Consider the following 13,047-nt stretch of genomic DNA (forward strand, 5'->3'; position numbering starts at 1 on the left):
TCATGAGGCGTGGCTTTGACCATATAAGGAATTCTGGAACGGGAATCCACGTGTTTTTCATAATTCAATGCTCGATTGAACGGGAATCGACCTTCATCGAGCACGGATCAAGCATGGTGATTCCTGTCACGTGATTTTTGGAACGAACCCGACGAATTGTAGATCTAAAGATTTAATTTGTGGATCAAAAAAGCCCATATTCAACTGCCCCTTGACGCTGATTGGCTTACCCCTTCATTAACATAATTTATCATTCATTCGGGCGCGGATTAAGTTGATCTGATTGGCCGTGTCGGGTGGTGAAGGGTTACGACACATTTATAAATAACGCGATCTAACCCAAAAACGTTTATTATGAATAATTTTGGTCGCGAAAGCCTACGTGTTAAACTAATTTTATCTGTTAACAACGCGCCTCTTATAAATTAACATAATTTATGTCCCAGTGTCGCACGGTCCCCTCCCATGTTGCCCATATAAGGAATAATTTATGCGTGGATGATCTCGAGCCGCAAACCTTGAAGCCGCGCCTCTTTGAAAAATTAACATAATTTATGCGACCGTCCCGCAAGGTTCCCGCCCACCTTGCCCATATAAGGAGTCATTTATTCGCACGCCTCTGCCATAATCTTCAGTTCTTCGCGCGCACTGCCCTGCTCCGACATGTCTGGAAGAGAAGGTATGAGCGTTAAATGCGTTTTAATTTACCGCGTTTCATTCGTTTTACAACACTCGCTTGCCGTGGATGCGTCCTGCCTTTTGTTGTTGAAATGGATTTTAATTTCGTAATTCGTCGTCTAAGAGATGGGGAGAGAGAGGGGGGGAGAGAAACGTGGTGTTTTAAGGATTCTAGAATAGGCCGTTGAAGGTTAATGTTTTTAACGCTTTGTTCCCCACAGGCGGCAAAAAGAAGCCTCTGAAGGCGCCCAAGAAGCAAGCGAAAGAGGAGGATGAGGCGAGTACTCAAACGTAGAAGATTATGAAGATAACTCGCGATGATGGCAATCTAGTACCACGGGACAGATTACATTTCGTACGGTGCATTGGCGTAACGTGCACCGTCCACCGTTGTGATTGGCGCATTGCGGCCACGTGACGTGGGGATCCGGCCAATGGGGTGCGGCGGCTGTTGCCTTCGACGCTTATCCGTATTAGGAAATGTTTTCTCTGCAACAAGGCCCCTTGAATAATAGCAAATAAAGAGGCTTAACATTTTTTTACTTAAAGATTTTCTTCAGTAACCGAGTGCAACTGTGGGTACTGGTTTTGTAGACTATCAGCAGTGGGTTGCCTTTGGATGGACTTTGCCCCCGGCATACGAATATGGAATATCCACAGCAATCTGAGGCCTGCGGGTTTAGGCACTGTCAGCTTCTTGGTAATAGAGCCAAGTAGATGTTAACATGAACATTGTTTGTGATAACTTGAATCATTAATCGGTTTCCCTTAATTAAAAATCCTTGTCTTGGTCTAATAAAGCAAGCTTGACGTACTGGTACTTTAGATTATTTTAGCCAACTTGTTTAATATTTGTGGCTCGTGAAAAACGTGTGTGGTTTGTTATGTTGTCCAATATTTAATTCCTTATGAGCAATGTGTTTAGGTGATACAAAGCTACGAGGTCTGCAAGTCTTAAAATCGGTTTTGTTGAGTTGAAGAATGAGGCGTCAGTCCACTGTTGAGCGTTTTCATTTATCTGTAAACGTTTATTAAATACGGGCCTACGTCGTTGATGATATCCGCAGTTATCCCATAGAGGCCTTGCGTTTTCCCTGCTTTAATACTGTGAAGGGCAGTGTATGATGTTTAGAATGTCCTCCTTTTCGTCTGACGTTTATTGCCATGGGTATTTGTAATGTTTTGCGACTGAGATCTGCATATAAACGTTGGGCAAAGAAATGCACTCTACAAAACTATTCACAGCGACCTAAAATGTTTTCCAAAAACTAGATTTAGGAATAATATTCAGGAATATAAGGTTTTCAATCCGTGTATATGATTAACTGTTTAAACGTAGAGATCAAAAACATGGATACTGACAGTGGAGCACAGGCTTAAGACGAATGCAAGAAGCAAGGGGAGATTCATGTTAAGAATTGCACTGATAGATTGAGGAATACATTGATCGTGGAACAAATGCTAACCTAACACAATTTATTGACTTGAGGAAAGTAAATTGGGCTTGGGCAGGACACTTCACTGGACGGTGGTCGATGACGAGACCGGTTACAGAATGGCAGTCGAGGGAAAGAACACTCGCAAGAGGATGACCACCATGGAGATGTCGCGATGAAATATGCTCGTGCAAAGTCGCGAGATGGATTGCGGCCTCGCAAGACAATGAGGGATGACGTAGTTTGTGGGGGAGTCGATCATCCAGCGGTGGATGGATAATGGCTTCTGGTCAGAGGTAATTGTGTATGTGCACTGTGTGTTCAATTTATAACCCCTTTGCAGAATGATGCTGAATTCAAGCAGAAGAAGAAGGAGGAGCAGAAAAAACTGGAGGAGCTAAAGGCCAAGGCTGGGCAAAAGGGACCACTAAGTACGTACTCAAGATGTAGAGGTCCATTGTCGGCAATGATTAATGATCTGTACGGAGGAGAGACATATCCCTTAGCATCTTTCAAGTAAAACCCTGATTGGTGCAAGTTTCTTTGATCCTTTGAATTACATTGAGATACATGAAGAGACACGTGGATTCGAGAACATATGCGGGAATAATGACCTCATTGTTGAGGCGTTTAAGAAAAGTAAGTGAATCATAATCAAAATATGTATAATGGATGAATCCGATGTGCTATTATAAAGCTCTTTCACAGATGTCCAGTGAGCTTGGGAAGGACATGTCACTCGTAGGGATGAAGGCTGATGGTCAAGTATCATTAGTGTGGAGATAAAGGAATGGAACCTAAGGACATCCATCGACGAAATGGAACAGTGAAATCGGCTCATTGGCAGGTGCTGCGTGGATTATTACACCGTAGAATTGAGAGATAGCGGCGACTCGGGGAGCCCTAAGACCCAGCAGTGGATTGAACACGCATGATGGTGATACCAGGAGTGGGGGGACCTATGGTCCATGACTTAATTTAATCCGGTCCACTGCCACATGGCGCCTACCACTTTGAAATGGCCCACAAAAGATATTTTTCCATCGCTGCAAGCACCTTAGCTGCACTATAGCTGCACTCATCTGGTATTGGAGGGGAATATTTTCAACTTGGCAACACTGTTTCAAATATTAGCACACTCAAGTCAACCAGAAAATGTGAGCCCTAATTAAAATTCACATTATTATTGGATAACACCGAGGTGTGTGTCCTAGTGTGTGTGACACTAACAAACGATATATGAAAGTCCTATTCAACCCTCGATAAGGAAAATGTTCCAGAACCCTGACCAACATAAACCAATTTCAAATAATATTGAGGTCACCTTTAGTTTTAAGATATGGATGTTTGAGGCGGTAGTAATGTCTCTTGGATGTATGGGTCAGAGAGACGGATTTTAACAAAGCAACTCAAAAAGATACGTCTGACATTTGAGTTTAGGTGCAAGTGGATAATTCTAATTATTTCCTGGCACTGTGGGGCAATTGACTTTGAAGCTTGGATGATGTGGCAAGACAGCATTATATCTCTAACCAGGGAGAGGAGGCTGTGAAGGGTAGAAAGCATGGACACAATGGAGGAAGGGAGGTTGCGGAGATGGGCATTGGGGTGGCACCCAGAGATGAACGATCAAGGGGATTACTGTGCAGCAGTTGCTCCATCTGGCAGAAAGAAATAAGCGATAAAGAGACGTGGAGGGAATAAAGAAGGAGCATACATTACGTTGAGGAATATGATCAGAGTAGAGTAAGGCTCCTTGGAGGAGTGGTCCTTTGATAAAGGTCAGAGGTCTCCTTTGCCCAGCTGAGCAAAGGACTGCTCCTCTACATTTGCAGCCCTGAACCACTGGTCGAAATTCCTCATTTCTATCACAGAGATGGGTCTTCCCCATAGGACAAATGTTGTAGATTTTGAATGCACAACCTAAAGAGTGCAAGTCGGGCTCTGCAACAGCGCTAAAGGTATAATTCAAGCGCAGTTGTCAATGGGAGACAAAACCGAAAGCAGCAAACACTGAACTATGGTGTAATCATGGGCAGTTGGAACCTGAATTGGAACCCAACTCTCAAGTGTTTTTTGCTTGGGGCTTCTAGAGAAAGCAGTTTCATTCCCCCCGACACCCCCCCCCCCTGCCCCCTTTGAGCCGCTCGGCTATCTACATCATTTTCAAATGCAATTGAAATGTTTGAGAGCAAATTGCAATGGCTTTGAACGTGTCCCCCATTACATAAAAAAGAATTGCCTCCCCACACCAGAGGTAAGTAATACACCAACCAGACTGCAGATCACGAGCACATACGACCCAGATAACAACTTAACATACTGTTGAAAAAGCTATAACTCTGTGAAGGAAAGGAAATTGAATGTTTGCATGTGATATCTATAATACAAAAGTATAAGCATGAATTAAAGAGAAATATGTAGTGAATAGACTGCCATTCTACGAAAAAATGTGCGCACATTTGTGTGATACTTTGTGATTCTATTCCCTTTGTTGTAAAGGTTAATGCTGGAAAATATCCGATATGAACCTGCGGTGTACACCATTTATTTCTGTTTGATTGCAGTGTGACATTCATGCACGCTACCTCGGCCATCTTGTACAAGTTGTTGATGCATATATATATGTACTTTATATTGTATAAACACAGTCTTTCTATACATACTTTTTCTAACAGTGGTATGTATGTGATGCATGACATACTGGACGCACAAACAAGGTGTTCCATCTTAACGGATTATCCAGGTCAAATATTTAAATCCATTCAACAAATTAAAGCGTCTTTTTTTCCCCCTTACATATAACAAATTAAACTTGTTTTGTTTTATTAAGTCAAAGCTTGAACTTTCTTAAATAATGTGGAGCAGTGCTCTCCTTTGGTAGCCCTAGATCAGGGATGGAAATTCCGTATTCCTGTGACGAGGCCCAGCCGCTTCAAAGCACAATGACGGTCGACCGCACACACACACACACAGTACATCTCATTTTGTCGTCTTTGCCGGGGACCCTTGACTGGAATATAAACTCGACCTTGCCATTGTGAGTTGGGTACTCTGACCAAATCGCTGCTCCACACGTATAATATTTTCGTAATAATAAGGGATAATGCTGTGTTGTGTTATTTAAGACGCATTGGACTTACAATCCAGAGGTCACCGGTTGAAACGGTGGAGCAAGTTTCTTAAATCCCCACCCGCCACTGCCCACCCAGCAGAACAGACGGCTACACCACGGCATGTCGATCGGCAGGTCGCATGTGGTGGGGTGGAAGCCCTTTCGCCGGCAGTGATGTGAGCAGATCAAATGCAGGGCTGTGCCATTTATTTATTTAATATGTATTCAATATTTATTCGTTGATATGAGCAGGTGTGCAGAAGTTAATTGTGAGCGTTGTCCCTTTGTGTTTGTTGATTTTCTTTTGAGCGCTCGATAAGCACTGGATTTTCTTAGGCCACTAAAAACACTCAATAAGCAATTGGGCAAACCGCTCAAAGCAAGTGGCATCTGAAAATTAGTCTTGAGATTGTCTTTCCTGGGAAAATGGCTGTTGATTTTTAGTGTTATGTAATCGAATGGAAATGCAGGCATTGCGTCATTTGGTTTGTTAAGTCAAGTCAAGAAATCGGTTTTAAATGTGACGGTTGCCAGTTTATATCGCAATCATCTCGGTGTTATCCCTCCATGGTTGATCAAGATGAGCACCACTTTTTAAATCCTTTATATTAAGTTCGCTTGCTTGCTTGCTTGCACGCTTACGACCGTGCAAATCTTTTGGTCGTTTTTTAACCCACTTCCCGTGATCCAATCGAGCTGACATTTTGCACACAGACTCGTTGTGCGTGACAATTTATTTTCGTGAAAATGTTTTTCCATAACTTTACACTTTTTAGGAAAACAAAATTCTATTTAATTACCAATTGCTTAATGGTGGCAGGCAATCATCTGACCCATAGGTGGCAGCCATCTCAAGCCAGAGGACGAGAGGACTCTAGCCGCCACGCATATAAAGGATTTATAGTGAAAAACTTTGTTTTTACGGGTTAATTTTTTGAAAAATCCAGTCATCCTTTTAAAAGACTGGCCTGCTTCATGGGAATGTGACATTTCCACCTAGCTCAATGGTTGCCAATAGAGAGAATCTCTGCCCCAATGTTTGTTTTAGCACAGAGGCTTCTTCCTCAGAGCTCCACTGTCTTGAATAAAGTGACTAAATCTTTGTCTGTATGTCCACTCAATCTAGCAGATTTCATCTCGTCTGTCATGCATTGGTGGGTAATTGTAATTTTTCGTCCAAGCAACGTCATCGTTGACCGAAATAAAAAGCATTTGGTTGAAGAAAGTTTTCTGGTTTTGTAATTGAAATTATCACTGGTTGTGAGGCTCATGCCATGTCAGTCTTTAATTAAATATGCACTTTGTTTTTCAGCTGGTGGTGGAATAAAGAAGTCTGGGAAGAAATAAAGTTCAAGTATTTGCTCAAGTTTGGCCCATCCAAGCAACAGATGTCATTTGTGTTAGACTCACTGTTGTCCATTTGATCAAATGATCATTTCTGGGTTATTGTTTTTGCTTTTTGTTTTAAACCGATATAGGCTATCCAACCCTGGAAGTTAAATGTGTTAAATAAAGTACATACAAATGTATATATTTGTTTACTTGCTTCATTTCATTGCTATTGCCAAAAATTGTTGTAACTGTTTATGGGGATAATAATTAAACGGTGTGTGTTTGATGATTTGGTTGTCAAATGGACCACGCCACTTGAATGTGGAATTGTCACCACTGCAACTGAATTGCCAAGTGGCGACCATCGCCCCACGGACATTTTTTTGAAGTGTTGTGCATTCCTGAATCTGTAGTGGAAATTCTACATTTCTATGTAGTGATCAGTCTACTTAGCTCAACTACTGTCGACTTTTCACAAAGCATCACACAATTTATTGAACCAGGTATGGAGGTGGTTGATCTGGTGCTGGCATCGCAATGTACAGTCTGTTTTGTCAGTCCACTGCTGGATAAGGGCCTCCCCACAGTGGGTTGTGGGGGTTATTGTGACTACGTCATGCTGGTAACACGTGGGAAATAACAAGCACCTGGGGAAAATCCACCGCATATCAGGGAGGAAAAGAAGTTCCTGCATAGATGGAGTAAAAAAAAAACAATTGCTCTTCTGCCACCTAAGCCAAAACCTACACCTGGTACTCCTAAAACACATTCCTGCGGAGGGAGCTGGTGGGAACTTTGGGTTGCTCGGTCAATGGCCATGGTCAACGGCGGCGTGGTGTATTCTGCAAATATGGCTGACTGAGGGTGGGCACAAGCCGGCGTGAGTAGATTAAACATGGAGTTCAGTCCCTCCAGAAAAACGCGATTATGCGATCGCATGATTCCATGCAAAATCAGCCAAAGTCCGCATATTTATGCGGGAGGCGCGTTTTTTCAAATACGCCGCACTTTTGCCGCATAAATTGCAGATTTCCGCGCGCAAAATATGCGGGCTTGCATGATTTCATAATCCCCGCATTTTCGTTGCAAAAAGTCACATATATCTTAGCAGAAAGTTAAAAAATGTTGCGTTTACTTCACACAAGCGCAGCCATTTCCCCTGTTGCCATGGTAACGTTATGAAGTGATGTCACTCATTACGCGACATCATTGAAAAGCTGCAAACCCCGCGATGCCAATGAAACCATGATGAAGCCCGCAAATCTTTCTCATTTGCCAACAAACATAAGCGCAAAAGACCGCGCAAAGCAGTTTTCCCAGTGTGTTACATCTGTTTGTTAAGGTCTGAAATAAAACAAGATGAGAACTTAAATATTCCCAGCACTTTCTGTGATGTAGTATGCTTGCTTATCATAGGAAGTAATAAGAAATGACTCTTTACATTAAAGTAGTAGCCTAGTGAATAGGGTGTTGGGGGAATCACTTTTTTTTCTCTTTTTCATCAAACCGCAGTTTTTGCAAGTTCCCGCAATTTTTGCAAGTTCCCGCAATTTAATCGCATAAAATTGCATAAATATCCCGCATATTCCATCGCATTTTTTAAGAAAACGTGCCGCATAATCAACGATTTTTGCCCGCAACAATCACCAAAAAACTCCGCGTTTTTCTGGAGGGACTGGGAGTTTTATAAGGGCACCACGGGGTGACCAGCCACTTCCCACCCAGTCCCACCCTCCCCTCTCCACCCAGCCCCACCCCTCCCATTTTTGGATGCACGACGGATGGACAGACACAATAATCCCCTGTGGGCTGGTGGAACCAGGTGGTTCCTACCAGTAATATCCACTAAATACACTTTTTTATTTTACCAGGTAAGGGCCCACTGAGGTGTATAGCTCTTTCAAAAGAGGCCTGGCCACCATTGGTAGTTCAACGAAGTGGCTTGTGTGGCAAATTATAGCAGCAAAATACGTTAAACACATGTTTCTAAACGTTCAGGGAAAACCCGGAGAACCAGGAGAAAAATCCACACGACTGCGGGGAGAACATGCAATCTCCAAATATACAGGTGTTGGGGTCAGGATCGACCCCACGACCTCCTGCATACCAGGCAAGGCAGTTTTCATAACTCTCCACCGTGGGGCCGATCCGAGTTCAGGGGTCTGCAACCTGCAGCTTCAAAGCCGCATGGGGCTCTCAGGACTGCTTCGTGTGACGTTATTAATGAAAGGACCGTCTTGTATTCGCATGCATTGCGCTTCTTGAAATATCGAGGGGTTTTTTTTCCAATTTGAATATTATGGCTCCTTATGTTGGTTAGCGTTTTTGATCCTCGCTTAGTTTCTGAGATTCGTGAAAAGTAAAAAAAATTGCACACTTTTATTTGCACTCAAGTAGCATATATATTATTTTGACCCCAGAAATAATCGAATTGTATGTGCTGAATAAAAGTGGGTGGCTTGCATAATGAAATTGAAACATCGAAAGGAAGCCGCCCACTTTAATTCAGTGTATCAAATTTGTTTAATCGTCGGCTCAAAATAAGTTAATTTCATCTTTCGAGTGGAAATAAAACTGCGTGCATTGAAAACGTGTTTCACCTTTTTTTTTACCGTGAAAACTATCGTAACTAACTGCTATTTTTTTAAAGCAAGCCGTGGAAATTCCACATTCTCATGACCGTGCCAGTATTTCAACCGTTAAACTTAAGTATTATAATCTTGGTTATTTCGGTAAAGTCACGTAAAAGGGAAATAATACGTGACTCTTCCGAAAGAACCAAGAATATGAATCCCTGCAATCACGAAAGCTTTAAATCGTTAAACTTCTGGTCTAATTTCCCTGCCAGCCAATAGGAGCGAGAAGGCGGTGGGGGGGGGGCGTGGTCGTGATGACGCGGTCACGTGGTCGTATATAAGGTGATGTCACCCCGGTCCCGTGGCAGATCAACAGGAAGCGTGAGCAGCGCAGCTTCAACAGGTACGCCAGCTTTATTTACGATTTATACAACAACAACAACAACCCACAGGATATTACTCTGTACACACTCCAACGGTACACGCAAGTGCCGCGTTCGTGCGTTAATTCACGGTGGACGCGGCTTGCGACTGAAAGCGCAGCTGATGAATGACGTCCCATTCAGCAGAGAGAGAGAAGTTGAACAGAGTTCCTGTGTCTGCTGTCAACATTGCACCGCCGTGTACCATGCGTCGACTTGTTAGGGGCTATGTCGTGTTGCCCGGCACGTTCTGCGTACTCGCGGTGTGCGCCGTGTTGTTACGTAAAGTCGCTGCGCTCTGCCACAGCGAGTGCACGACTCGTTTCCACACAACCTTGTACCAATTTTATCTAACGCCGATCAATGATGATGTAGGTGATGGGTGGTGACGATGAGTCGACATCGGACCCAGGATTTGAGCCTTTAACTTTGACAGCGAGTCGTGCCTTCTAAATACCGCGCCTACGACGTATATATATGTAGAAGACATACACTGTGGTTATACTGGTAGGAACCTCCTGGTTACACCAGCCCACAGGGGATTATTGTGTCCGTCCGTCGTGCAGGGAGGGGGTGGGGAGGGAGGGGCTGGGTGGGGAAGGGAGGGTGGTGCTGGGAGGGGAGGGTGGGGAGGGGGAGGGTGGGGCTGGGTGGGGCTGGGTGGGGCTGCGTGGGGCTGGGTGGGGCTGCGTGGGGCTGGGTGGGGCTGCGTGGGGCTGCGTGGGGCTGCGTGGGGCTGGGTGGGGCTGGGTGGGGCTGGGTGGGGCTGAGTGGGGAGGGTGGGGCTGAGTGGGGAGGGTGGGGCTGGGAGGGGAGGGTGGGGGGGGGCTGGGTGGGGCTGCGTGGGGCTGGGTGGGGCTGGGTGGGGAGGGTGGGGCTGGGTGGGGAGGGTGGGGCTGGGAGGGGAGGGTGGGGAGGGGGAGGGTGGGGCTGGGTGGGGAGGGTGGGGCTGGGTGGGGAGGGTGGGGCTGGGTGGGGTGCGGAATACACCACGCCGCCGTTGACCCTGGCCATTGACCGAGCAACCCGACGTTCCTACCAGCTCCCTCCGCAGGAATGTGTTTGACCGAATGGTCTCCAGAAGATTGGTTATGTTTGAGCCTGGTTCGAGCGCTTGGGCGGCTGATGCCGGCGTACACAGACAGGTGCTATAGGCTGCCGCTCGGCCACGCACCGTCCCCTGCCTTGGTGACTGTGGCAGGATGCTCCTGCGTCTGTCTGCGTTCTCCGCCTTTCGCCGGATCAACGGCACTGACCAGAGAGCTGTCAGCCCTTGCGATGGGACTTTGTGGGATGCACGTTGAGATTTATAAGGGCACGGGGTGAACAATAAGCTCTGAATTGGTCTGTAACAAGGTAGGGCACTGACAAGGGGGTTTGACAGGTGTGTGGTGAAGTATGGTCAAGTAGGTGGAGTTATGGACCTCATCCAGCAGTGGATTGACAAATGGGCTGCGCACTGAGTGCGTGCGAGTGGGAATTATTTACGCGAAAGCTAAAGGTGCAGCCCTGCAATTTCTGGCCTATGCCACCGCTTTGGGGGAAGGGCCTCCGCTGGAGTATGTTGCAGTATGTTGACCCTGGATCAAGGCCTTCGCCCGCATGCAGGAAGTCAGAGTCGGTAGCCGGTTTTGAAAACCCATCTCTTTAATGTGGCCTTCCCTCTTTAGTTTGGTCGGTTGTCCTTGGTTCTTTTTTTGTTTCCTGCTTTTCATGCAATGCGCATTGGGATCCTGGGATGGACTGCGCATTATACATTGCATCATTATTATTATACATCACAACACGTCTTCGGGGAACTGAAGCGCTCGTCACGTGACACGAAGTGTCGTGCCTCGTCACCGCTCAGGACGGGGCGTTCCTGCACAACCTGGGAAACGCATCGGGGGGGGGGGGGGCAGGGAAATAACAAATGGCTTTTTCAGTTCCCAGTAGAGATGTGGTGCCTTCCATGAAAATGTGGAATTTCCACCACTGGCTCAGGGCAGCTGATGGAGATCATTACCACCGTGCGCTCATTTCACCAGGGAGACACTTTACCTGCACTCTGACCTCCAATGCTTCTTCCTCATCCAGCACTTCCATTCAGCTCATAACCACAACATCGTCTCATACCCCAATGTTGTGGTGGTGGTGGTTCCAGTAGCAGCTGCTGCTGCTGCGCTGGTGACGGTGGTGACGGTGGTGGTGGTGGCCAAGAGGAGGAGCTACAAGAGGGGGGTTGCGACAGCAGAAGCTTTGACTGCCCCCACCAACCGACGATCAGCAAGATGGGCGGGCGACGTGGCTCGGACACGGAGCGCCGGCGCATCGTGGGTCCCGGCTCGAGCGAGAGCAACCTCGGCGGCGACGGCGCCGAGCCCGCCGGCACCGGCCCCCCCACGCCGACCTTCATCTTCGTGCTGTGCGCCTTCTCGGCCATCGGCGGCTTCCTGTTCGGCTACGACACGGGCGTGGTGTCGGGTGCCATGCTGCTGCTGAAGCGCCGCTACGCGCTGAACGCCGCATGGCAGGCGGCCCTCGTGTCGGCGGCCGTGGGCGCCGCGGCGCTGCTGGCGCTGCTCGGGGGCTGGGCGGCGGACTGCGCGGGCCGGCGCCCCGTCGTGCTGGCCGCGTCGACGCTCTTCGCGGTGGGGTCGCTGGCGCTCGGGCTCGCGCAGGGCCCCGTGGTGCTGCTGGTGGGGCGTGTGATCGTCGGATGTGGCATCGGTGAGCGGTTCCTCCCCCACCCCCCCCCCCAACTCGTGGCAGTTGCTTTCGTACCCGATGGCGATTGGCTCCGCGATTTCCGCTGCTTTCGATGGCGAGTCTGTAACTGCCCCAGCTCTCTGTCGCTGCTGTCCACTTCTCCCAGATGTCGCCTCTCACCACCGCCCCATTCATTGCTGACCCCCCCACTCTCACCGCTGCCCCACTTATTGCTGCCCCCCATTCTCACCACCACCCCATTCATTGCTGACCCCCTCACTCTCACCGCTGCCCCACTTATTGCTGCCCCCCCCCCCCATTCTCACCACCGCCCCATTCATTGCTGCCCCCCCCACTCTCACCGCTGCCCCACTTATTGCTGCCCCCCCATTCTCACCACCGCCCCATTCATTGCTGCCCCCCCCCACTCTCACCGCCGACACCTTTACTGCTGTCCCCCATCCTGACTCTCGCTTCCTCTCTCACCACTTCCTCCTTGACGTCCATGCCCCCTCCCTCCCTCCCTGTGCCCACCTCCCACACGTGACAGGCCTGGCCTCCATGGTGGTGCCCATGTACATCGCCGAGGCTTCCCCCCCACACTTGCGGGGCCGCCTCGTCACCATCAACGCGCTCTTCGTCACCGGCGGGCAGTTCTGCGCCAGCGTGATCGACGGCGCCTTCAGCTACCTACCGCGCGACGGATGGAGGTGAGCCGCCCGGCTTGCGGCCACGTCCTCGTGCGCCACGCTGGCTAGGAGATGTTAACTCCCTCGCCTGGTCTACAGGAGGTCGTGGGT

General features: G+C 47.8%; 1 protein-coding gene and 1 long non-coding RNA gene across 5 annotated transcripts in view; both read left to right on the forward strand.

The window, feature by feature from the left end:
- The first annotated feature begins 543 nt into the window (after positions 1-543).
- Positions 544-6,758, forward strand: LOC144731746 (uncharacterized). Its single transcript, XR_013588009.1, has 4 exons — positions 544-679; positions 900-955; positions 2,458-2,545; positions 6,542-6,758. It is a non-coding gene; the product is annotated as an uncharacterized LOC144731746 (long non-coding RNA).
- A 2,731-nt stretch (positions 6,759-9,489) lies between these two features.
- SLC2A13 (solute carrier family 2 member 13) overlaps positions 9,490-13,047 on the forward strand; it is a 47,026-nt gene continuing 43,468 nt past the window's right edge. For 3 of the 4 annotated variants that reach the window (XM_078612953.1, XM_078612955.1, XM_078612951.1), the window contains exons 1-3: positions 9,491-9,540; positions 11,703-12,268; positions 12,798-12,957. In XM_078612953.1, the coding sequence (XP_078469079.1) occupies positions 11,830-12,268; positions 12,798-12,957 (599 nt within the window). In that variant the 5' untranslated portion in view covers positions 9,491-9,540; positions 11,703-11,829. Of the gene's footprint in view, positions 9,541-11,702; positions 12,269-12,797; positions 12,958-13,047 lie in introns of all 4 variants that reach the window. The other variant, XM_078612952.1, reaches the window with a different exon arrangement.

Source organism: Lampetra planeri, chromosome 40 (genome assembly GCF_965212315.1).
Source record: "Lampetra planeri chromosome 40, kcLamPlan1.2.h2, whole genome shotgun sequence".
Taxonomy (NCBI): domain Eukaryota; kingdom Metazoa; phylum Chordata; class Hyperoartia; order Petromyzontiformes; family Petromyzontidae; genus Lampetra; species Lampetra planeri.